The 26,206-nt window shown below is 41.5% G+C and overlaps 2 protein-coding genes and 2 pseudogenes across 11 annotated transcripts in view; 3 read left to right on the top strand and 1 right to left on the bottom strand.

The window, feature by feature from the left end:
* MTRF1 (mitochondrial translation release factor 1) overlaps positions 1 to 11,171 on the top strand; it is a 52,803-nt gene extending 41,632 nt beyond the window's left edge. For 3 of the 10 annotated variants that reach the window (XM_072760637.1, XM_072760641.1, XM_072760638.1), the window contains exons 10-12: positions 2,205 to 2,404; positions 5,619 to 7,912; positions 8,709 to 9,420. In XM_072760637.1, the coding sequence (XP_072616738.1) occupies positions 2,205 to 2,318 (114 nt within the window). In that variant the 3' untranslated portion in view covers positions 2,319 to 2,404; positions 5,619 to 7,912; positions 8,709 to 9,420. Of the gene's footprint in view, positions 1 to 2,204; positions 2,405 to 2,687; positions 3,720 to 5,618; positions 7,913 to 8,708 lie in introns of those variants that run through there. The other 7 variants (XM_072760642.1, XM_072760647.1, XM_072760645.1 and 4 more) reach the window with 5 other exon arrangements.
* Positions 8,735 to 9,094, bottom strand: LOC112928066 (small ribosomal subunit protein uS10-like; annotated as a pseudogene).
* On the top strand, positions 9,971 to 11,171 carry LOC112928065 (mortality factor 4-like protein 1 pseudogene; annotated as a pseudogene).
* A 1,916-nt stretch (positions 11,172 to 13,087) lies between these two features.
* KBTBD7 (kelch repeat and BTB domain containing 7) lies at positions 13,088 to 19,774 on the top strand. The gene has a single exon (XM_072760636.1). The coding sequence runs from the start codon at positions 15,207 to 15,209 to the stop codon at positions 17,244 to 17,246; it is 2,040 nt and encodes a 679-aa protein (XP_072616737.1). The 5' UTR covers positions 13,088 to 15,206; the 3' UTR covers positions 17,247 to 19,774.
* Positions 19,775 to 26,206: the final 6,432 nt, after the last annotated feature.

Raw genomic sequence — 26,206 nt, forward strand, 5'->3', positions numbered from 1 at the left:
TTGTGCAAATTCCTTAACATCAGCCTGTCTCCTGCCCTGCATTGGAAATTTCCCCTCACCCTCTCCTGGCTCTGTGCTTTGTTTCCATGCCTTTCTTCAGCCTCATTTCTTTTGACTGAAATGCTCTGCTTGTCTCAATTTGGAGAAATACTGTTCTCTTTTTATGACCTAACGCAAACTTTTTTCTTCCTAAATTCTTTCTTGTTGCCACCTTCTTCTTAAAATTAACGTTATAACCCTCACTTGCTTTTAATTTCTTGCCCTGATTGTGGTCCCTAGCTCTGTCCCTAGATGATGAGCTTCCGAAGGTTAGGAACCACAAGTCCTTCATCTTTGGTCTTTGTACTCTGGCTAATCCAATCAAACTCTAGTTAATCCAATCAAATTCTGGTTAATCCAATAAAACTCTAAATGTGATGAGATTATCAGTTAAGAGTAATAATCCTTTTAACATAATTTCCAAATGATGAAATCACCTTGGCAATACCATGATAATTTGAGCTCCGGGCATGCTGGTTTTATAAGCAATTTCTATCTTATGCTCCAAATGGTATAAATTTTAATTTTAAAACTTCATCATGGGGCTTTTGCTTTACTTTTAAAGTTAATTGAGGTTTTAATATATGCTGGTGTTTTGTGGAATACAAAGATAGTAAGGCATCTTTTCCGCTACAATTTAAATTGAGCAGTGAATGTATACACTTAACCTAAAATTCAACTGTAAGACCATTCAAGAAGTACCAAATATAAAATTAGTTAACGCCTGGGAGCCTGGGTGGTATAGTCGGTTGAGGGCCTGGCTCTTGGTTTCAGCTTGGGTCATGATCCAAGCTCGGTACTTGTATTGAGCCCCAATTTGGGCTCCATGCTGAGTGCAAAGTCTGCTTGAGACTCTTTCTCCCTCTTGCTCTGCCCCTCCTCCCTGCGCGTGCGCGCGCTCTCTTCTCTCTCTCTCTCTCTCTCTGAAATAAAATCTTTCGAAAAAAAATTTAGTTCACTCCTACATCAAAACTTCAAATGTTCTGTGTTCCAGATGCTGACATAGAAATATTTCCATTAAGCCAATGTCTAGATTTTGAACATTTCTAAAATACAAGACTACTAATTCACTGTTCCCAAAAACTCTGTTACACAGAATTTCTATAACACAGGAAAGGTACATAAAGTTATTATTTTAGTGAAGAACTGTAGGGAAGACTACAGAAAAGTCTAACAACCCTTTTCACCCAGTAGACTTATTTGAGGTAAACATAAGCAGAGTATTTTTCTGAACTTTTTATTTAGAAATGTTCGAGTATATACATTTAAAGACTGGTTCAATATACACCCTATACCTAGATGCAACAGTTGTTAATATTTGCCTTCTCTTCCTTCTGCCTCCTATGTTGCTGGTGAGCTATTTGAAGGCAAGTTGCAGACCTCAAGACTCTTGTCCCCTAAATGTTTTGGCATAAATATTATCTTCGTCACACAGGGCTTCTAGATTTTAAAACTGCCGTATTTCCAATTTGAGAAAAAAACAAAACTAATAAAAGCCACTTATGGATTAAATAAAATTTAAATTTGAGGGTTGGCATGAGAAGTGTGAGCTGAAATGGTCTGGGGAGGGCCAGAGGATTTGGGGAGCAGAGGTTAGCAAGGAGCAGGTGTGCGTGTTAATGTGGCAGCAAGGTGCCTGGGGTGTTGATTGAGGCATTTCAGTCTTTTTTGCCCTTGGGAAATAATGTTATGAATGAAAAGGGTAGGATTTTCAGGACAAGACTAGGAAAGCCTTATCTTTTCTGGGAAACAGAAAGAGAAGGGATTCAGCAAACATCCTCCCAAAGGTAGTTTGAGATCCTAGAACCCTGTTGTCAGGAAAGTCAAGCAAAGGAGAGAAGTGGTCAATTTCAAGTTGATTCAGATCTCCTTTGTTTTGTTGTCTCCAGAGTTGTTGGAAAGAGTCAACTCCCAAAAGTTTGATTTTTAAACAAAATGCTAATGTAAACAATGAAAGAAAGAATAGAATTCCATTTACTCGTTTGTATACACTTTTTATAAGAAGCCAGTATAACTGCAAGTGTTCATTGTATTATAGAACCACTTTAGTAACCAATTATTGCTATTAAATAATGACTGTAAACAAAGTAAATATACATTTAATTCTTTGCTTTGTTTCTCCTTTATTTCTAGTAATCAGGTTTTTATAATCCCTCTTTTCCCAGGAATTTCTTTGTGGGGAGAAGTGTCTGGATCAGCTAATTCAGAGACTGCTTCATTCAGCGGATGAAGAAGCCATTACTGAATTTTTGGATGAAAACCTAAAATTGGGAAAATAAATGCAGATTTATTATTTATTATTATACAAATGAAATGGACCTATATCAAGAAACAGCTGTTCATAAAGTACAGCTAAAATTGCACAGTACGTACAAATATATTTTTTAATGAATTAAGTCACATTTCTTGACCTAAAAGCTTGTAAAGTACAGCCCAACTCAAAAAAAAAAAAAAAAAAGTACAGCCCAACTCTTCAAGCAGAAAACAAGTGTGCATTGTTAAAAAGAGAAATAAAGTATTGAGAATTGATTATATGATACAGGTTTATAGACTTTGTAAACCCCTATTTCAAGAAAAAGTATTGTTAATCATGTTAAAATTAGGCTTTAAACTGCTTTTTTTTTTTTTTTTTTTTTTTTTTTTTTTAGATTTTATTTATTTGTTCATGAGAGACAGAGAGGGAGGCAGAGGGTGAGGCAGGCTCCCCGAGGAGCAGGGAGCCTGATGCAGAGCTCGATTCCAGGACCCTGGGATCACGACCTGAGCCAAAGGGAGATGCTCCACTGACTGAGCCACTCAGGTGCCCCTAAACTGCTACTTTTAAATAAAAAATACATAAAAGTTGTGAGAAATATGAGTCAGTAACATTGACATCTCCAGGTTACGGACTGTTGAGCTCTATGAGAATGAAACAAATTCTTAAACTACAAGCCAATATTTAAAATAAACTGCTTGGCTTTTATTTCTTATTTTTCTTTGGCTTAATTTATGAGCATCAACAGATGTAGTATAAAGTGACTAATTCTCTATGCCTGGTTTTGTGCAGTGATGCGCATAGAACCCAGTCCTTACCTTACAAAGCTTCTAGCTGAGTGACAGAGCCAAAAGGGAAACCGCCAACTCTAATACAAAATGACAGGATATATTTGGTAGTTGTTCTCAGGAAGTTTCTTGAGTAAAAAAGAGAGGGGTTATTATTGTAGATATTCCTGAGAGAGAAATTATATACCAAGGAAAGCCTGGCTAAAGTAGAGTTTTAAGACCAATGGAATTAGGAGGTAAACATAAAGTGAATTTTTTCCCCTCAGTTTTTTATTTTGAAAGTTTTCAAGCACATGGAAAAAGTTTTTAAAATAATTTTTAAGAAATAGTGCAATGAACTACTAGGTATTTCAGATACAGAAATACAGATTCAAAGGGGGTACACGCACCCCAGTGTTTATAGCAACATTATCAACAATAGCCAAACTATGGAAAGAGTTCAAAGAATGGATAAAGAAGATGTAGTAATATATACAATGGAATATTACTCAGCAACCAAAAAGAATGAAATCTTGCCATTCGCAACAGTGTGGATGAAGCTAGAGAGTATTACGCTAAGTGAAGTCAGTCAGAGAAAGACATATACCGTATGAGCTCACCCGTATGTGGAATTTAAGAAAGAAAATAGAAGAACATATGTGAAGGGGAAAAAGAAAAAAAGGAGAGAGGGAAACAAGCCATAAGAGATTCTTTTTTTTTTTTTTTAACAATTGGTTGTGTATTTATTTTATTTTATTTTTTTAATCTTTTTTTTTTTTTAAATTTTTATTTATTTATGATAGTCACAGAGAGAGAGAAAGAGGCAGAGACACAGGCGGAGGGAGAAGCAGGCTCCATGCACTGGGAGCCTGATGTGGGATTCGATCCCGGGTCTCCAGGATCGCGCCCTGGGCCAAAGGCAGGCGCCAAACCGCTGCGCCACCCAGGGATCCCCCGCCATAAGAGATTCTTAATCATAGAGAACAAACTGAGGGTAGATGGAGAGATATGGGTAGGCGATGGGCTATATGTGGGATGGGGATTAGAGAGGGCACTTGTGATGAGCACTGGGTGTTCTATTGAATCACTGAATTCCACTCCTGAAATTACTATGTTAACTAACTAGAATTTAAATAAAAATTTGAAAAGAAAAAAAGGAAATAGAGACAAGCAATCAACGAACAATATATACCCTAGAGTTCTATTACCATTTTGCTACAGTAGTTGTTTTTTGCTTTCTCTGCACACATACACATACATAGGATGGTTATTCGACCATTTAAAAGTTAGTTGCAGACCTTGTAACACCACACCAAAATATCTCAGCATATCCTGAGAATAAGGACATTTGCTTACAAAATCGTAACTCCATTATTACACTGAATTGTACAATAATAATGATTATACAATACGATCTACTATCTATCGCATATTAAAATTTCTTCAGTCTTTTTAGTTGTTTTGGGGACCATGCTGGGTGGCTCTTCCTGTGCAATCCAGGATCCAACCAAGATTCACACATTGTATTTGGTTGTATGTCTTTGGTGTTCGAATTAATCCCCCAACCTTTTTTTCCACACAACGTGGACCTTTTGAAGAGTCCCATAAGGGGATCCCTGGGTGGCTCAGCAGTTTGACACCTGCCTTTGTCCCAGGGCATGATCCTGGAGTCCTGGGATCGAGTCCCACATCAGGCTCCCTGCATGGAGCCTGCTCCTCCCTCTGCCTGTGTCTCTGCCTCTCTCTCTCTCTCTCTCTCTCTCTGTGTGTGTGTCTCCCGTGAACAAATAAAATCTTAAAAAAAAAAAAAATGAAGAGTCCCACAAGGTTATTTTATAGAATGACCTACATCCAGGTTTGTCTGGCTGCTTCCTCAAGGTATTGGTAACTTTTATGCATCCCCTCAATGTACTATAAAGTAATATTAAATCTAAAAATCGGGCAGCCCTGGTGGCTCAGTGGTTTAGCACCACCTTCCGCCCAGGGTGTGATCTTGGAGACCTGGGATCGAGTCCCACGTCGGGCTCCCTACATGGAGCCTACTTCTCCCTCTGCCTGTGTCTCTGCCTCTCTCTTTCTCTCTCTCTCTCTCTGTCTCTCATGAATAAATTTAAAAAAAAAAAATTCAATTCAGTTAACACATTTGGCAAGATTACTTCCTAGGTAATGTGAAATTTGTAGTTTATCATGTCAGAAGTGCCACTATTAGTGATGCTAAGTTTGGAAATTCAAACAGCTCCATTATGTTAGATGTTCTTCGTAATAATCAGTATGTAATCTGTGGGGTAATACTTTGGCATTATATGAGCATTTGATTCCTCCTTAGTGCTGGCAGCTTCTCAGATGACCCCAGTAATCTAGTTCTTGGCATTCATGCGCCTATGTAATTTGGTCCCTTTGAACAGGAACTGAATTTGTTGACTATCTTCTAATACATAGAATGTGATAGAAGGGGTAGGATTGTCACTTCCAATATTAGGTTATAAAAAGACTTGCTGTCTGGCTCTGTCTCTCCGGCTCTGCCTCTCTTTCTGGCCCCTCACACTGTTGCTGGGTAGACTGTGGAGACCTCCAGGCCTCAAGGCCTCCACCCAGCATGGTCCCCAAGATGTCACCAGAGGCTCCTGGTCTCATCACAAGAAAGAATTCAAGGCCAGACCATTCACAACGGTTGAGCAGTGCAAGTAGGAAAGTTTATTAAAGTGAGTACACCTCAAAATGTGAGAGCAGGTGAGTTCAAAGGAAGCTAGTGGAGTATTTATTACTTGGGGCGGGGACCTTGCGGGGAGCAGGTTTTTGTGCCTTTTCTCCTTACTTGGTCAAGGTTTCTGGGCTTTGTCTTGGGCCTGTCTGGTTTGATCCAGCTTCTTGTAGCTTTGTTTTTGGAGTACTGCCCAGGTTTCTAATCCCAACCCCACCACCCCCCAAGCCCACCCCCGTAGCTGGCCTTAACTCCCACTTTACTGGCCTGCAGGCATCCTGTTAAAACCTAACTAACTTCCTACCCTAACAACACTGGTGGAAGCAAGGTGATGTGAGCAGCTCTGTGGAATGCCCACATTGTGTGACAGAACTAAGGCCCTTGTTCCAGCAGCTCTCAAGGAACTGAAGTCTGCCAACTAGCACGTGTGTGAACTGGGAAGCAGATCATCAGCCCTAGTGGTGTTTTGAAATGACAGTGGTCCTAGTCAGCCGCTTAACTATCATTTCACAAAAGCCCTTGAGCCAGAGGCATACTGCTAAGCTACTCTAGGATATCTAACACTTAGAAATTGAGTAAATTAATGTTTTATGTGGGGTTTTTTGTGTTTTGTTTTTTAAGATTTTACTTATGTATTTGACAGAGCACTGGCAGGCAGAGGGAAAGGGAGGAAGCAGGGGAGCCTGACTCAGGGCTGGATCCCCAGGACTCTGAGTTCAGAGCTGAAGGAAGCCATTCAACCGGCTGAGCCACCCAGGCGCCCCAGAAATTAATGTTTTTAGCTGCTAATTTGAGGGTAATTTGTTACACCAAAGTACGTCATGAATACACCCAGTGGCCTTTCATCTCATTGATTTAACATTAATTAGTGATTCTTGCTTTGCCTGAATCAGTTACAAAATGGTGATGTTCCTGTTCTTCCTACGTTAATAGCTGGCATTCTTTAAAGAAACCTTTCCTTTGTTTTTCCTCTCACTTTCTCTGAGGTGAGAGATAATTTAATCCTATTTGGATCAATAGCATTATTATTTCCCCAGGGGTAAACATTGCCCTCTAAAATAATTGATGTCTCTGGAGAATCTGATTTAATTTGAAATAACATTCAATTAAATAGGGAGTTTCAGGATAAACGTTAGAAACTGATTTTTATTGTCAAGTATTTTATATAATAGAAGCCTTTATCCTGGGGCATCTGGCTGGCTCTGTCAGCAGATCATGCAACTCTTGATCTAGGGACCCTGAGTTTGAGCCCTACATTGGGTGTAGACATTACTTAAAAAAATAAATAAACTTAAAAAAATTGACTTGGCTTCTGGTCTCATCACAAGAAAGAATTCAAGGACAGACCATTCACAATGGTTGAGCAGTGCAAGTAGGAAAGTTTATTAAAGTGAGTACACCTCAAGATGTGAGAGCAGGTGAGTTCAAAGGAAACTGGTGGTTAAGAAACATTTATCTAAGGATATGTAAATTAAAACAGTGTCTGAATGGAGGCAAAATGAAGATAGTTTAATTTGCTATACAATGTCAAGTGTGAGATCACATGTCATTTTTAAAATTTTTTTCAGAAAAAAATCACTAAATACATAAACCCCAAAACATGGTATCTGCAAAAAATTCATCTATTTAAGGAACTGAAAAATTGTAAAAGGAAAAAGGGCATTGATTTGTTCTATTCATTCAATGGTCAGTATTAACATTCTGTACATTCCAAGGAAGGCAGACTCTTAAGAGGGAATGAGGACAAAAAGAAAAGTGCTTCTGCAACCAAAGGGAGGCTCCACCTTCCGGAAAAGAAGTCCAGACCTTCCTTCCTCCCACCACCAAGGTCTTTGCCCTTCCCTCATTCTCCAGCTCTGGCTTTTCCTTGAAGCACATGTGTTATTTGGAGGGAAAAAAAATCAAAACAAAAGTTGGAACTATGAACCTATAAAAATCTTGGGTGGTGTTTTTTCTCAAACCTCTGTATATGTACAGATATACAAATATATGGGAAGATCCCATGATGTAGACTTTAATTCAGAAGGTCTGGGGCCTATTGTTCTGCATTTCCACAATTCATTTCATTGCCACAAGCTTCCAGATGATGGTGGTTATTCTGACTCACAAACAACACTTGGAGCAGCAAAGATCTAGGATATCTGTTATTCAGTGAGTACTCTCAGTTGTTACACATGAGTTTCTGTTGAATTTGTAATCCTGCTTCATTCAGATACACCAATTAGTCTCCCAAACTAGGAAGATACACTTGACATCTTTTAACTGTTAGTAGAAAAATGTTAAGAATCAACTTATAAACCAATGATAAATCAGGGTTCTTGTAAAAAAAAAAAAAAAAAAAAAAAGCCTAAGTTTATTACTTCAGATGCACAGCACCTTTAGAGTACCAAAGAATAATAAACTTTATTTTTCCTTTTTTAAAGATTTTGTTTATTCATGAAAGAGAGAGAGAGGCAGAGACACAGGCAGAGGGAGAAGCAGGCTCCCTATAGGAAACCTGATGTGGGAATCGATCCCAGGACCCTGGGGCACAACCTGAGCCAAAGGCAGATGCTCAACCACTTGAGCCACCCAGGTGACTCAACAAATTTTATTTAGAAATAAACTTAGATATTTTTAATTGACTTTGAAATTTAGTCAAAGAATCTAACATCAACAAACTGCTACAGTCAAAAAATCTAAAAGAAACTTTTTTTTTTTTTTTTTTTAAGATTTTATTTGGCAGAGAGAGAGAGCACAAATGGGGAGTGGCAGGCAGAGGGAGAGGGAGAAGCAGGCTCAACTGCTCCGAGCAATGCTCAACTGACTGAGCCACCCAGGTGCCCAAGAAACTATCTTTAAAAGCATTTGATTTTTGTGTTAGGGGTCAATAGTGATTAGGAGGATGTGGAAGGGGGGTTGCCTCGGGGATGCTGGTAATGTCTTTTTTTTTTTTTTTTAACAACAGATAATCAATTTATTAAAAAGGTTGATTTAAGCATCTGCGATGGTGACTTCAACCTCGACTCCAGGCTCAATACTGATGGAGGTAATCTGTTTAACAATCTCAGAAGGACTGTGCAGATCAATGAGTCGCTTGTGGATCCTCATCTGAAAACGATCCCAAGTCTTAGAACCTTCACCACAAGGAGTCTTTCTCGTAGTGATTTTCAGAGTCTTGGTAGGCATCCACACTGGTCCTTTCACTTTGAGATTCTTTTCCTTTGCACCTCTGATCAAGTCAGCATACACCTTTTCCAAAGATTTTATGTTGCGGCTGGTTAGAGTAATTCTAATTCAGTGAATCGCCACCTCTGGTTCTACGAGTGTCTTCCCAGTGTCTTTAAATGCCATGGCTGTGGTGCGGCTTCCTGACCGACCTGTTCCTCAGCGAACAGCGGTGAGTCAGGAGCAGGGGCGGGGCACCTGAGCTCCGCTCTAGCTGCGACTGCGTCTTCCTCAAAGAGCTGGTAATGTCTTATTTCTAAACCTGAGTTGTGTTACACAGGTGTATTCATTTTGTGACAATTCATTGCATTCACCCAGGCACCTGGGTGGCTCAGTCAGTTGGGCATCTCATCTGCCTTTGGCTCACCTTATGATCCTGGGGTCCTGGGATCGAGTCCTGCATCAGGCTCCCTGCTCAGCTCAAATGAATAAACAAAATCCTAAAAAAAAAATTTCATTGCATTTATAATTTTTATTTGTTCACGTTTTATTTGTTCAATTTGAAACAAGTTAGCTGTTACTATATAATGTGGAACACAAGTCATGTCCTAGGCTGCTCACTCACTAGGCCCTCTCCAACTGAACAAGAGTAGACCCATCAAAAGCTCTTAGAGTAGCCAGTGACTGATGGCAGTGTGAGTTATTTTGGATATAGAAATAAAAGAGTGAACAGTTTGAAGACTATTTAAAAATGAGAGTGAAAAATAATACAGTTGGGGCCCAGAATGACAAGCTAGCGGCCCCTGAGTGCACACAGGACCTGAATTAGAGGTCGTGGAGAGAAAGGGGCCATATTTTCATGTGGTGGAAGGAGGTGGCAGTGGAGACTTCCGTATAGATGGCACTGAAGCCTAAATTCTGGGGAGGTGAGTGAATGCTGTGCTTTTATGGGCTTCTTTATGAAACAAAGTGTGTAGAGGTTGCCGTAAAGAACAAACAAGTGAAATACTATATCCATTACAGTGGTTGGGATGAAGGGCCTCCAGAAAGCAGAGTACTCAGATGCACAATCTACAGAAAAAGAATTTCGAGAAGTCAGACACACACATACACAAAGATGTCAATCAGGAGCAACGTTCAGAGGGGAAGAGGGGGGTTGCCCCAGGAAAGAGGACGTGTGATCTATAAAGGGAATGTTGAAATCACCCAGAAATGAAAATGGTGGCAGTACCAGGGAGATGCCTCAGCCTCAGAAGAAAAAGGCCAGAGTAGATCTGCTGTTGGAAACATTCATGAACAGAGTTGAAGTTAGAGATTTCTGCAGAACTAAAACCATGGATTGCTAATGACTGAGGCATAATTACCAGGCAAAAACAGTTCTATCTTCTTGTCAAGAAGAATATGGATCCCATTGTAAAGGATTATGCAAATTGTAAGAAATCTTGAGGAAACACAAAAAATAAGGACTATGCTATTAAGGAAGTTGTGGCAGGAATTTAGAAAATACTGGAATATAATGTTGAGTGCTCAGCTACACTACAAATTTGAAAGACCCCAGTATGCGATATCCTCAAAGATTGCCCGGAGTCAACTTTGTCCGGCATATATGGAGTGCCACATCTACTGGGAAATGGAGCAGTGTTGACCTATACACCTCTAGATGAAGAGATTCTTACTCAGTGACTGAATGATCTTCACAATTTCCTGGCAGAGAATTCTGCAACTTTATTTAGTACCAGCAGCTATGGAGTGGCTCCTCCTAAGAGAAGATATCGTTTATAGTAAATTAAATGCAGAGATCTTAAAGGACAGTTGAGTTGGCAATTCCATACACCCGTGTAACCACCAACCCAAGCAAGAGGAGAACGTTTGCATCACCCCCTGAAACTTCCCTTGTGTTGCTTTCCAGTTGATCCAGCAATCTGCCAAAACCCCTTCTCCCAACAGTCGCAGCCTCTAATATGATTTTTTTCTTCTAAAATGATTTATATTCGCCATAACTTATTTTCACGATTCTGGAACTTCACCCAAATGGTCATAAGCTGTGTACTCATATATCTCTGGCTTCTTTAGCTCAACATCAAAGTTTTGAAACCTCATATTATGGCATATATCAAAGGTGGTTTCTTTTTTATTTCTGAGTAGTATTCCACTGTGTGAATAATACCACAATTAATCTTTTTCATTCTCCTATTGACGCACATGTGGATTGTTTCCATTTCTGGCTATGACAGATAAAGGTACTATGAACATCTTGCACAAGTCTTTTGTGGACATATATTTTAATTTCCCTTGGGCAAATAAATGCTTAGGAGAAAAACTGAATGTTTAACATCCAAAGAAACTACCAGTTTTCTAAAATGGGTATACCAAATTATTATTCCTATATTAGTTTATGAAGGTTCCAAAGGCTCCCCCTATCATCACTAACATTTAGTGTTTTTGACCTTTTTAAAATTTAGCCATTGTTGTGGGTATGCAGTGTATTCTCATCAACTTAGTTTGCATTCATCTAAGGATGAATGACATTGAACAGCTTTCTCATGTTTTTATTGAATATTTGGTTTAAGTATTACAAATATTTTTTAGGTTTTATTTATTTATTTATTTAATCTCTACAGCCAAAGTGAGACTCAAACTCACAACTCTAAGATTAGTAAGAGTCGCATGCTCTTCCTACTGAACCAGCCGGTGCCCTTATAAATTAAAAAAAATAATTATGTGTGTGTGTGTGTGTGTGTGTGTATGTATTGCAGACTGTGGCTTGTCTTTTTTTCACTGCCTTTTGAAAGGCAAAAGCTTGTAGTTTTAAGTTCATTTTATAGTTTTTTGTTTTATGATTAGTGTTTTTTGTATCCTAAGATCCAGAAGAAAGAAGCAGAGATAGTCTACGTTTTCTTTTAGAAAATTTCTTTGTTTAATATTGAGATCCATTTAGAATTAATTTTGTGTGTGTGGTATAAGCTAAGAGTCAAAGTTATTTTTTTCTTTTTTCTTTTTTTACATTGTGAACTGGTTGTTCGACATCATTAGTCGAACAGAGCTTCCTCTCCACAATGAATTGCAGTGATAACAATGCTGGGTTTCTAAAATTTTAAGTTCAGATCCTCAGCTGAACTAGCCACATTTGAAGTACTCAAGAGCTACCTGTGGCTTCTGGCTACCTCCTCCTCAATCAGCACAGACATAAAATGTTCACAGGATCACAAATTTCTGCGGCAGCACTGTTCAAGACCTTAGGGCACTGCGTACTAAATACTTTTGGATTGTGTAAAAGGTAAAAGGTAATCTAAACCAACTAACAAAGGGCAGATATAAGGAAGTTAAAAAATCACTGAAGTGATATGCAGTTCCTAAGGTAGTCAAATTCAAAAAGACAGAAAGTAGAATGGTGGTTACTAGGGAGTTGGGGGAAAGGGGGAAAGGAGAGTTACTGTGAATGGCTACAAAGCTTCAGTTCTGCACGATGAAAAGAGCTCTGGAGATAGGTGGTGGTGACGGTTGCAAAACAAGGTGAATGTACTTAATGCCAGAGAATCTAAACAACTCTCTTAAAGAATTGTTTAAAATAGTAACTGTATATGTTGCCAGTATTAAAAAAAAAATCATCGTTTTTTTTTCTCCCAGCTGTTTTAGTGCAATACTGATTGAAAGCAATCAGTATTACTAATGGTCCAATTCTCTCAAGTATACCTGAAGGATACCCAACAAAGGTACAGAGGAGGGAACCCTGGGTGGCGCAGCGGTTTGGCGCCTGCCTTTGGCCCAGGGCGCGATCCTGGAGACCCAGGATCGAATCCCACATCAGGCTCCCGGTGCATGGAGCCTGCTTCTCCCTCTGCCTGTGTCTCTGCCTCTCTCTCTCTCTCTCTGTGACTATCATAAATAAATAAAAAAAAATTAAAAAAAAAAAAAGGTACAGAGGAGATACTAGAGCTCAGTGCCCTGCTTAATAATGTTTCTCTATCCTGGAGTATTTCCAGTAGAAGCTCTTCAGTGAATAGGAAAGGAGAGCAGAACAATTTGAGTTACTCTCCTGCCCTGAGTTCTCTACCCACCAACCTACTACTAAAGATTTCACGAAATTATGCTAATGCATGGCAAGCCAGTGGCAAGAGCAACATGATTTTTGAAGTAAAAGTTCCCGTAACACAAAACCCAATCTCTAAGCACTTGATTTTGATGATTTAATGAATGTGGATCAGTACATACAGAGAACACTTTTGTAAAGCACAGATTGAACTATATTAATTCAAAATACTAGGCAAATAAAATCTTTTAAAAAGGCCGGGGGGGGGGGTCGGGATCCCTCAGTGGCTCAGTTGTTTAGTGCCTGCCTTTGGCCCAGGGTGCCGTACTGGAGTCCCAGGACCGAGTCCCGCGTCGGGCTCCCTGCATGGAGCCTGCTTCTCCCTCTGCCTGTGTCTCTGCCTCTTTCTGTGTCTCTCTATCATGAATAAATAAATAAAATCTTTAAAAAAAAAAATATTGGGCAACCCGGGGGACTCAGCAGTTTAGCGCTGCCTTCATCCCAGGGCCTGATCCTGGAGACCCAGGATCGAGTCCTACATCGGGCTTCCTGCATGGAGCCTGCTTCTCCCTCTGCCTGTGTCTCTCATGAGTAAATAAATAAAATCTTAAAAAAAAAAAAAAAAAAATCTGGGACATGCATGAATACAGAGCTCTGAGGTCTGTTTGTTTAAATATTTTAATCTACAACTCCCGTTTTTAACTCCTTGGTAAAGATAACTACATAATCTTAGGCTGATTTGTGGAGAGGAAGGGAAACGAGTGGTATTAGACCACAACACTCCTGCTAAAAGGTTACCAAAGGGCTTCTGGGTGGCTCAGCCGGTTAGGCACCTGCCCTGGGTCCTGGGATTTGGCCCTATCAGCAGGGAGCCTGTATCTCCCTGCCCCTCTGACTGCCACTCCCCTGCTTGTGCATTCTCTCTCTAATAAATAAATAAAAAGAAGGAAAAAAAAAGCTTATGAAAGTAATCTTGCTCCCCTGTGTAAATACTGATTAGGTGAGAGGTCAGCCCAGCTATGCATGTGCCTGAGCTGCACATTTGAGGCCTGAGCTGCACGTCTGAGGCCTGAGCTGCACATTTGAGGCCTGAGCCACATGTCTGAGGCCTGAGCTGCACATTTGAGGCCTGAGCTGCACGTCTGAGGCCTGAGCTGCACGTCTGAGGCCTGAGCTGCGTTTTTGAGGCCTGAGCTGCACATCTGAGGCCTGAGCTGCACGTCTGTGGCCTGAGCTGTACGTCTGAGGCCTGAGCTGAACGTCTGAGGCCTGAGCTGCACGTCTGAGGCCTGAGCTGCACGTCTGAGGCCTGAGCTGCACGTCTGAGGCCTGAGCCGCATGTCTGAGGCCACCTCTCAACGCTGTTCGCCAGGACCTCATCCTTGTCCACAACACCCTAACGAACCTGTGGATCTCATTTAGTTTTGAAAAGATGGTGGTAGCCTTCAGAAGAACCCTTCAAAAGAAGCAACAGTAAAATTAAGATTCCTCACACAAATCGCTCACGGCTTCGCACGCGGGCACATTTTTAAAAACGCACTGGGATACGCCGCCAGTGACTGCATCTGTACATTCCAGGCACTTGCAAGCACGTGATTAATCAGCAGGTATTCGCTGAAGCATCCTGGGACCTGCGCAAATCCACCTCGCTCCCACTCTCACATAAGCCTATGAAAACGCGTATCCCCCGCTTTACAAAGAGGGAAAAGTTCTCAGAGAGAAGACCAATACCAAAATGGAGATTTTTTTTTTTTAAATAAAAAAGAACATCAAAGCCAAAGCTCTAAAACCAACAAACCCAGATGAACGCTTTTTCGAATTCTGTCAGCTAAAAGTCCGCCCACCCGGAGAAACCTCGCGATATTCCTCGAACTACCACTCCCAACATGCACAGCGGCTCCGGCCCGCCCGCCGATCCCCTGGAGTCTGGAGGGGCCCCGGCATGCCTCGGGGCGCGAAAGGCCGCCTGGGAGCCGTAGTTCCGCGGGACGCCTACCGGTATTGCCAGCGCGGCAGTGGCGGCTCTCTCGGTTCCGTCCAGCCGGGTTCTGTAAGGCGAGCTGAGGCGGAGAAAAGGGCGCGGAACTGGAAGCGGGTGAGTCAGGCGCTGGCTACGCGATAAAGGGAGGCGGCACCGCGGCGCGGGGCTGAGTTGGGTGAGTGCGGCCCCTGCAGTCTCTTCAGGGAGAAGGCGAGGAGAGGGCGAGGAGGAGCCCGCGCCCGGTCCGTGCACCCGTTCTCGCCCTCGTACCCGCCGCCATCTCCACCATGCAGTCCCGGGAAGAGGCTCCGCGCCCCCGCCGCCTGGCCAGCCCCCGCGGCGGCAGGCGGCCCAAGAGGATCTCCAAGCCCTCGGTCTCGGCTTTCTTCACGGGCCCGGAGGAGCTGAAGGACGCGGCTCACTCCGCAGCCCTCCTGGCGCAGCTCAAGTCCTTCTACGACGCGCGGCTGCTGTGCGACGTGACCATCGAGGTGGTGACGCCCGGCAGCGGGCCCGGCACCGGCCGCCTCTTCCCCTGCAACCGGAACGTGCTGGCGGCCGCGTGCCCCTACTTCAAGAGCATGTTCACGGGCGGCATGTACGAGAGCCACCAGGCGAACGTGACCATGCACGATGTGGACGCCGAGTCCTTCGAGGTGCTGGTCGACTACTGCTACACGGGCCGCGTGTCGCTGAGCGAGGCCAATGTGCAGCGCCTGTACGCGGCCTCCGACATGCTGCAGCTCGAGTACGTGCGGGAGGCCTGCGCCTCCTTCCTGGCCCGCCGCCTCGACCTGGCCAACTGCACCGCCATCCTCAAGTTCGCCGACGCCTTCGACCATCACAAGCTGCGATCCCAGGCCCAGTCCTTCATAGCCCACAATTTCAAGCAGCTCAGCCGGATGGGCTCAGTAAGGGAGGAGAGCCTGGCGGATCTGAGCTTGGCCCAGCTGCTGTCCATCCTGCGCCTGGATAGTCTAGACATCGAGAGCGAGCGGACCGTGTGTCACGTGGCCGTGCAGTGGCTGGAGGCGGCTCCCAAGGAGCGCGGACCTAGCGCTGCGGAAGTCTTCAAGTGTGTCCGCTGGACACACTTCAGAGAGGAGGATCAGGATTACCTGGAGGGGCTGCTGACCAAGCCCATTGTGAAAAAGTACTGTCTGGACCTCATCGAGGGGGCCCTGCAGATGCGCTATGGTGACAAGCTGTGCAAGGCTCTGGTGCTCAAACCAGATAGCAGCAGCAGTTGTGTCGTGCCCACAGCAGAAAACCCACCCCAGAGGCTGGGTATGTGTGCCAAGGAGATGGTGATCTTCTTTGGACATCCCCGAGATCCCTTTCTGTGCTACGACCCATACTCAGGGGACATTTACACCATGCCATCCCCTTTAACCAGCTTGGCTCACACCAAGACTGTCACTTCCTCAGCTGTCTGCGTCTCTCCAGACCACGACATCTACCTGGCCGCGCAGCCCAGGAAGGACCTCTGGGTGTACAAGCCAGCCCAGAATAGTTGGCAGCAGCTGGCCGACCGCCTGCTGTGCCGGGAGGGCATGGATGTGGCCTACCTCAATGGCTACATCTACATTTTGGGTGGGCGAGACCCCATTACTGGTGTTAAACTGAAGGAAGTGGAGTGCTACAATGTCCAGAGAAACCAGTGGGCACTGGTGGCTCCTGTACCCCATTCCTTCTATTCGTTTGAACTTATAGTGGTTCAGAACTATCTTTATGCTGTGAACAGTAAGCGCATGCTCTACTATGACCCGGGCCACAATACGTGGCTGAACTGTGCTTCTCTTAAACGTAGTGACTTTCAGGAAGCCTGTGTCTTCAATGATGAGATCTACTGTATCTGCGACATCCCGGTCATGAAGGTCTACAACCCAGCCAGGGGAGAATGGAGGCGGATTAGTAATATCCCCTTGGACTCAGAGACCCACAACTACCAGATTGTCAATCATGGCCAAAAGTTGCTTCTCATTACTTCTACCACCCCTCAGTGGAAAAAAAACCGGGTGACTGTTTATGAATACGATACTAGGGAAGACCAGTGGATAAATATAGGTACCATGTTAGGTCTTTTGCAGTTTGACTCTGGCTTTATTTGCCTCTGTGCTCGTGTTTATCCTTCCTGCCTCGAACCTGGACAGAGTTTTATCACTGAGGAAGATGATGCACGGAGTGAGTCTAGTACTGAATGGGACTTAGATGGATTCAGTGAGCTGGACTCGGAGTCAGGAAGTTCAAGTTCTTTTTCCGATGATGAAGTCTGGGTGCAGGTGGCACCTCAGGGAAATGCACAGGATCATCAGGGTTCTTTGTAAATATTTTGAAGCACTAAGATGTTTCTACTTCTATGGAATGTGTCTTTAAAAGATATCCCTTCCTTTTCCTGAAAAAAAAAAAAAAAATGTTGATTAGGACTGCAGATTTGGTTTAGAAAGGGTAACATTTGAATTACTAATGTAATGTTACAAAGTTAAACAGTCCATGAAATCAACCTATATGATAATTTACTGTGCTAAAAGTCAAGATTAAAATATGCAAAAACAAACTATGTAAGTGATTAGAATGCTTGGTGGTTTTTTCGTTGTTCGAGTATTTGTTGCACCAGTGGATTGTTATGGTTAGTTTACACTCTTTATATTTTGATTATCTACGTTAGTCTTCTGTTAACGTTTTAATTCAACTTAGTGCCACAAGGAATTTAACTTTTTAATTTTTATAGTAGAAAATTGGACTAGAAATTGTTGGTAGGGTTTTGAAGGTTGTATTTTCTTTTAGAATAATGAAAGTAGTAGATTTCCCAAATTTTGAACTAGCCAGTTTCTAGTATTATAAGTTACTATCGTTTCTATCGTTTGTTAAATTTGGTGTGGTTTTCTCCCCTTCTGCAAAGAAAGAAAATTGGTTATATATATATATGTATAAATATATATATCCATCCAAATAGGGATTTCATTTTGATAATGTGCAGAATGGTCTTAAGAGCTCACAGGAAAAAAAAAAAAAAAAAAAAAAAGAGCTCACAGAAAGTAAAAAAAAACAAAACAAAAAAAAAAATCAAGACTCCACTGCTTTAAAAGAAATTTCACTTTCAATTTTGGAATATAACATGTATTTCCTGAGTGTGGCCATTTTTCTGTCTTTAAAAAAATTCATTCTAGTAGTGTCACCAATTATTTAAACACCCTTCTAAACCAAAAGAAAAAAGGTAACTTGCTTTGTAAGATCATATTTTTCATCTATACCTGATACACGCTTCATTGAATCAAAAGGAACGATCCTTTTTTTCACTGGACGTGTGATTGAGTAATGTAAATGTTTATCCATTGGTCATGACTAGTCTTAAACAGTGTATATGCTTTCCTAAAATATTTTTGGCTGTATAGTTTCAGTTTTCATCTTAGAGGATTCTTCAGCAGGAAGTGATATATTCTTTACTGCTTTTGTGAGGTAATACTGGTTTTGAAAATATGTTTAAGCTGAAAAGAGTATTTTATTGAGGTCAGTCACTGTGTCCATCAACTATAAAATTAAATGCCAGCAGAGACCTTTAAAACTTCAGGCTGTGTATGGAACTGTTTTGTGTAGCATTGAAATGTTCTGTTGAGTTTTATAAGTCACCGTATATGATTATCATCCCGAAGGTATTATTGTATTAAAAGTTGACATCTAAAGAACATAACTGGATGATGCCATTTGGGGCCAATAGGGAAAGTTTATTTCCTGTAAAATATTTCCCTAGCAATGGTATACATGGTTATTTTATTAGGGTATTTGTATCTGTTCTGTATTTCTCTGTGAACCATGCTCCGGCCTTTGTGGGTTTTTGTTTTTGTTTTTGTTTGTCTTTTTGTTTGTTTTTGTGTCACTATAAAGTAAGGGAAAATCCAGAACTAGAGACTGAGTCACACAAAACTGTTACCGTTAAATACTGAGAAACAGAGATGCTTACCTTTTTAAGGGTCTGTTAATACATATTGTCACAAAACACATCCATGATAAATGGTGTACATATATATATATAGATACTTACAGGTTATAAATGTTTCTATACTGACTTAGAATCCTCATTTTGCATCTTTGTTCAAAACGTTAATTCCTCTTACATATGTCTATTCTCTAGTGACCGAACACTAACACTAACATTTCTTATACCACGTCAGAGTACTGAGGACTGTGCCCCAGGATCGGGAACTGAATCTTGAATTTAAAAAAGAGAGATAAAATAAAAAAATAAACAAACAAACAATAAAAAAAAGTACACAGATGCTGTCATAGCCATTTGATTGGGCATCTGAAGACTCCATAAGACATTCCCGTTTAACATTATTTCTAGTGAAATAAGATTCTTACTCTAGCCATGTGTTCTTAAGAATGTGTTCCCTCAAAACAGCAAACATGCTTTAGTAGCCATAAGACTAACTTTTGTTCCATTCGGTATCAGGGATGTTATAAGCACTGGTCTCAACTTAGAAAGCTGTTTCTTGATAGTGTTATATTTTTGGCCACCTTTTCTTCACCAATAACTTCTTGTTGATAAGTTTTTTTGTATTGTAGGGTTGAAATAGGATAGTGCTGACCTCAACCAGATTATCCATCTGCAGAATTAAGGTATGCAACTGATTGACAAAAGATAGATTCTGCAGTTTGTCATTTTCATCCTTTAAGTATAAGCTAATTAACAGTAATGTGGTTTACAAAGAAGTTTCTTGAGGAAGAATTTGGTTTCATGACATATTTGTGAATTAGGGAATAGATGTTAACCATTATTTTATAGAGAAGTTATTTGTATATGGCTATTTACAAATAAAAATGGGACTAGAACCCAGGCCTTTTGACCTCTTAATTTAGCATTTCTGCTAAATGCATAAAACCCTTGCTTGTGCAGTGAGTGACAAAACTGGCAGTGTTGAAATCCCTTCTTGACAGGAAAGCAGTTTTGTCTCAGTTTTACAATTAGTTGACACACCTTTTAGCAAATGCTCAATATAATATTGTTTGTAGGATTTTTTTTTTTTTTTAGATTTTATTTATTTATTCATAGAGACACAGAGAGAGAGAGAGAGAGGCAGAGGGAGAAGCAGGCTCCATGCAGGGAGCCCGATGTGGGACTCGATCCTGGGACTCCAGGATCACGCCCTGGGCCAAAGGCAGGCGCTAAACCGCTGAGCCAACCAGGAATCACCTGTAGGATTAGTCTTTGTAAGATCTAGAAAGATCTTAACTGGGTTTGTTTTGTTGTTGTTTTTGGATTTTGTTTTTTGTATCTTTATGCCTGTAATCTGAAAAGCTCAGAGAACCCAAATTATTTTAAATACTTATGCAATTCAAATGATAAGTGTCATTGGCATTTTCAGAAGGATAAAAGACTAATTTATAATTTAGCAAGCAACTTGCTTAATTTGTGTTTAGAATTAAATTTAAATTATGCTTCCCTTCTGTAGTTGCAATGTTTTTTCTGTTTTGTACCTGGCTCTATTTGAGAATCTGATGAAAGCTTTTGACTCATTCCCCAGAAAAATGTATATGTTCATGTTTTCATAATTTCAAGGGTGTTGTGACACTTCTGAAGTTCTTCCACACACCCAGGATAAGAGCACTTGTGACAGTCCCAAGAACACTTCTACAAAAAGGAATTCACATTTTTTCGCAAGGCATATTGCTCAAATGTTTGTAAGGGGAAGAGCATTATGTCATTCCTAAAATAGAGCTAAAGACATAATATATATTTACCATCTGAAAGGGATGTGAATATTAATGGGTACCTCAGACACAAAGTTGACATTTCTGCAGTTCAAGTTTCTCCGTGATGATTAACACAAGAAGTAACTAAATGTGATTTGAAGAAATTAATAAAAAAAATTTAATCAAATGGGCTAATCTGTTTGAAAGCTTTGAAACTTGAGGAGTTATGCGTACATGTTATGCATATGATGACTGTCTAGGAAGACTATAATGAGAATTCAAAGCAAAATATAGGTTCCAGATGTTTCAAACTGCCAACATTGCAGCTGTTTATTAGACATACATACACCTAAGTAGCAAGAGTTTTTTATCTTATAATGACCAGGTTAACAGGTGGTTGGAAAAGGGCATTTAACCAATAAAGAACCTATTTAAAATATAATCAATTTTCTACTCACTGCTCATTAAACTAGGAACCAGTGCTTTGCCTGCCATCATTTTTGTCAATTTGTGCTGAGATAAGGAAAATATATGAAATATGACAAATGTCATAAACTAAAATTATTTAACTGAATTTGTCTTGATGTTCGTAAGTTGGAAATATAAGAAGTTTGTAGCTCTATATCAGTCCACTAAACTTTAAAAGAAAGTTGGTCTTCGAAATCCCAAAGTGTGGTAACCAGATTGTAGACGTCTCTAGTCTGCTTACATTTGAATTGTTGGAATCATTTTATGATTCCATTTGCATGCTTCTTAGGTGTTTTACTTTGCCTCTTTCCTCTCATCAGATCTTGTCCACATCTTAACTTCAACACCTTTTATCATTACAACTAACTTTAAGAGAATATTCAGGGGATCCCTGGGTGGCTCAGCGGTTTAGCGCCTGCCTTTGGCCCAGGGCGTGATCCTGGAGTCCCGGGATCGAGTCCCACGTCGGGCTCCCTGCATGGAGCCTGCTTCTCCCTCTGCTTGTGTTTCTACCTCTCTCTCTCTCTCTCTGTCTATCATAAGTAAATAAATAAATCTTTAAAAAAAAATAAGAGAACATTCATTATAGCAAATATGACAAAGCGGGAAAGTATCAGGCAAAATTATTCCTAGAAAATGAGACTAGCGATCCTAAGAGGCTTGATAAGCCATTTTTAGAATCTTCAAGATGGTTAAATATGTACAAACCAGTTGCGGTTTTTTGGTTTGGGTTTTTTTTTTTTTTTTTTTTGTAATGAGAAGATAGTATTCACAGAAGCTGCCAAGTCTTACAGTACCAGATAGGCAATAGGTTTCACGCCCTTTCCTTATCTCGGCCATTCTGTCACTGATGTCTATTCCATCAGCTGCCAATTCCTCGTTTCTTTAACCTATGGACTAACCATGGTCTAAGATACAGGGAGTGTAAAGAACAGACATTGTTGCATACCATTCCTCTGTTTTAACATATTTTCTCAGTAACCGTTCCTACTCCAGACAGTCACCTCTTCAATGGAATCAACCATTTACAGTCACCTCCAAAGCAATTTTAGCTGCTTGATACCACCATATCTTAGGAATATAGAAGGGAGGCAGGGGAGAGACCCTAATTCTAGGGTAACCAGCAAATAGCAATGACTCTCACTTCAAGACACAGTCTGGTCAGAGTCTCCATGTCCTTATGGCTTTCTTTGTGTAGAGAATATATCATAAGGTGATGTTTTCCTCTCAGTTTTTACATTAATTATGATCTGTGTGTGGTTGTATGTATGTGGAGACCCTACAGTTTCAATAAGATAGAAGATTCTCATATAAGTCCAATCTGTTATGTTGTCCCTCATCTAGGAAGTCACCTGAGAGCAGGCTGTTTTCCCATTCTGCTATCCCTAGAGTTTTGTCCTGGTCTGATGGCCCAGACTGTTTCACGCTCATGTCCATATGCCAGCTATAAGGAAGAGGGGAAGGGAAGGACACACCCCTTCCCTGTTAGGGAAATTGTGTACATCACTTCCAGTCACATGACACTGGCCAGGTCTTCACCACGTAGCCACACCTAACTGCAAGAGTGCCTGGGAGAGGTAGTCTTTACTCTGGGTCTACGTGTATTGAGCTATACTTTACATATTCCTTCCTATAGAACGCTGAGGAAAGATACTATATAAATAGCAATCTCTACTATACCATTGGGTCAGGCTAGATTTTATGACATGGCAGCCAAAATGGTTACCAGGATGTTCAAGACCTGCATCCTACCAGACAGGAAACCCCAGTGAAAAAAGGCAATATATTCTGATGTCTCTGGCAGATAATTCCTGGAGGACCTGGGACTCTAGATAGCCTCTTGTAATAGACAATAACTTGTAAACAGATGAAGTTGGGAGATGGGAATGTTAAGGAAGACCAATAAGGAAATAACCTCAATAAAGGGTTACAGTTCCTTCAAAGACAATAAGAGTTCCAATGATGGGAATGTACAGGTTACAGCATGTATTTTGTTTTGACTCGATCCTAGACTATGAGAGGAAGTTTGGAATGGGAACAAGCTGGCCATGTTGGTTAGCATCAGACCTTGGAAACTTTGTATGCTGTGCCAAGGAGTTGACTGTTTTTGTGTACAGGGTGATTCACTGAGAATTTTTAGGCAGGGACTCAACACAATTGAATTTGTCCTCTTGAGACTCCTCTTCGGAATTGACAGCACAAGACTGTAGGGATGAGAACGGTTATAAAGGAATGCTGTTGTAGTCCAAGGAGATGATGCGGTCCTCAGTAGGGGCAGTCGTGGGCTTGACGAGGAAGGAGCAGGCATGAGAGTTGAAGAGATTGAGCTGGATACCATAATTGTATGGGGATGAGGAAGGTGTAGGGTATGTGAGAAAGGAAGGACTACAGGCTATTTCCCAAGAATCTTGCTTGGGTATTGTGTTAGTGTATAAGCCAAACTTCTGTGCCAAAGGGGCCCTAAGATAAAAGATGGAAGCTTGTTTCTGTCCCTGCATTGAGTCCAGAAGTGAGCAATCACATGCTCACAGGGTAGTTCTGCCCAGTAAGATTCTTCATGAGCTCAGGCTCCTGTATCATTCTCCCCCAGCAACTAGTGAGTCATCCTCATCCTCATAAGCAAAGCACACTCACCAGAATTACATCTGTGTTGCAGCCTGCAGGCAAGGGCAAAAGGAGGAAATACAAACAATTCATTTTTTAATGGACTTTTACACAATTTTGCCGTTTTTCCACTGGGGAGAATTTAATTATATCACCGTATCCAGCTGCAAGGTGGCCTTGGAAATGTCACTAGACAGGTAGTTCTGTGCCCAGCTACAGCTCGGTGTTTTATTGCTAAAATAGACTAATAAACTAATATATCTTAATATAGACATGTCCAGGCTTCCTGTATTTGAATGCAGACAATTCACAACACCATGGAGGCTATATTGCCATGGCGATCATTTCAAATCTCTCTACTCCCCCTTCCACAATAAATTCACACCTAAAAGTTAAATTCCACGTAATTCTAAATAATGATTTTCCACAAACAAACGTGCCCGAGATGCCTTTAACACACACACACACACACTCACATGCTTCTCACATCTTTGTCATTCAGTACCATCTCAGCCCAAATATTCCTAGAAATTGCAGAAATTAAGCCATCAGGGTGTCAGGGTTCTCACCCTGAATGCCTCAGCTCTTTCCCACTCCCCTCTTCTCTGGGAACCTACTGCTTAGACTCACTCATCCCAAACCCCAACAGCTCTCACTATTACTAAAAGAAAAAAAGAGAATGAAGAGGGGCTATAAGCTGACTCTGTCACAGTCAACACGTTTGAGAATCTAGATGTCAGATCAGGTTTGGAGACACTAGTGGATGCATATGGTGTCCCATGTCACACCGACTTCTGATTTCATCTCCAGCTATAGCACACACTCCCAGACCGTGATAACAGGCCATTTTACTTAGCTTTCCTCGCTTGGGGCTTTCTCTGAAAGATCATTCTCTTGTGCAATGCTCTTGCAACAGCACAGAAGTTCAAGGGGAAGTTAATGGCCCCGAGGCAGTCCTTAAGCAACGGGAGGATGGGAATTGGTAGATGCTTCACAATCCCAACTTTAAGAAAAAGACAGCTCTGAAATGCATTCTAGATGGATCCTCAGAGGGTCCCTTGCTGGATTGAACCCCAATCTCCCACCACAGTAGTCAATCCAGTAACACATCTTCCCCATGTCACTTTCAGAGTAAGGCCAACCGGGTCACATCACAGAACTGATTTGGCCCTTAGACGGTCATTGGTAGTATTTTGCAAAGAAGTTTCCACCTGCAGATTTACTTGGGGGCAGAAGCCTAGAAGGAATGAATTAGAATGGGTGAGATGAAGCTTTAATTAGCCACACGCCGGATATGGGTTTACCTAGCCACTAAAGGGCACAGGCAAGTTCAAGCCACACAGCTCACCCTGTAACATGACAACAAAAAAATCCATATTTTTGTAAAAAATTTGCTGCCAAAAATATTCAGCCCTAATGTTAATTAAGCCATTAGAACCAACTTCCAGTTTACAGGAGAGACCCGCCAAAAGGACGAAGTAATACCACTATGAAGAAGCAATCAGGGCACCTGGGTGGCTCAGTCTGTTAAGCATCTGCCTTTGGCTCAGGTCATGATCTCAAGGTTCTGGGATCGAGTCCTGCATCAGGCTCTCTGCTCAGAGGGGAGTCAGCTTCTCCCTCTCCCTATGCCCGTCCCTGTGCTTGTGTTCTCTCTCTCTCTCTTCTCTCTCTCAAATAAAATCTTTTAAAAAAGAAGAAGAAGCAATCAGCCAAATCCAGCATGTGGGATATCCAGCAGGACAATTAACAAAATGTCCAATGTCCAATCTATCTTCCCTCACAAGGTAAGACGTGAGGAAGTGGAAGAGCAGGCATGGGCTACTCTTTGGAAGAGAAGAGACAGTACTTTGTGAAGGAGAGAATACCTCAGGTTGTGTTTTTGGTTGCTTTGAGTCCTAAACCCTTTACTAGGCTCAGACAAAAATCCATTGAGAGAAAAAGGAGCCTGGGCTGAGAAGCTCAGGGAAAGGAAGGAGATGGACCAAAGCCCAGGGGTCAGGATCATACTGGAACAGGAGCCTCCACCCTTCTTCTTCCAAACCTAGAGGAAGAAAGGGAGGCTCCTACAGAGAGAGATGAATTTCTTAATTCTTTCTTTGAATTAGTATGCTGGGTTTTCCACTGCAAGAATGGAAGCAGCTTGGAGGAGAGGGCAGGAGCTCTCTTACCGGCTCACTGGTAAGCTTCATGAGAGCTGGAGATAAGGTCTACTTCATCTTTATATTTCTTGTAACAACAACCAAAGTGCTTTGAACAGAGTTGAAAAAAAAAACATTTAAGACTAGAGGTGTTACTGTAAAATAGGACAGCATATATCCTAGATCTTAACAATATAAGATGTATTACTAGGAGTACCTGGGTGGCTTAGTTGGTTAAGAGTTTGCCTTTGGCTCAGGTCATGATCCGAGGACCCTGGGATCGAGCCCCATGTTGGACTCCCTGCTCGGTGGAGAGTCTTCTTCCCCCTCTGCCTCTGCCTGTGCTCGCTCGCTCTCTCTCTCTCTTGCTCACTCTTTCT

This window comes from Vulpes vulpes, chromosome 6 (assembly GCF_048418805.1).
Source record: "Vulpes vulpes isolate BD-2025 chromosome 6, VulVul3, whole genome shotgun sequence".
NCBI classification, from domain to species: Eukaryota; Metazoa; Chordata; class Mammalia; order Carnivora; family Canidae; genus Vulpes; species Vulpes vulpes.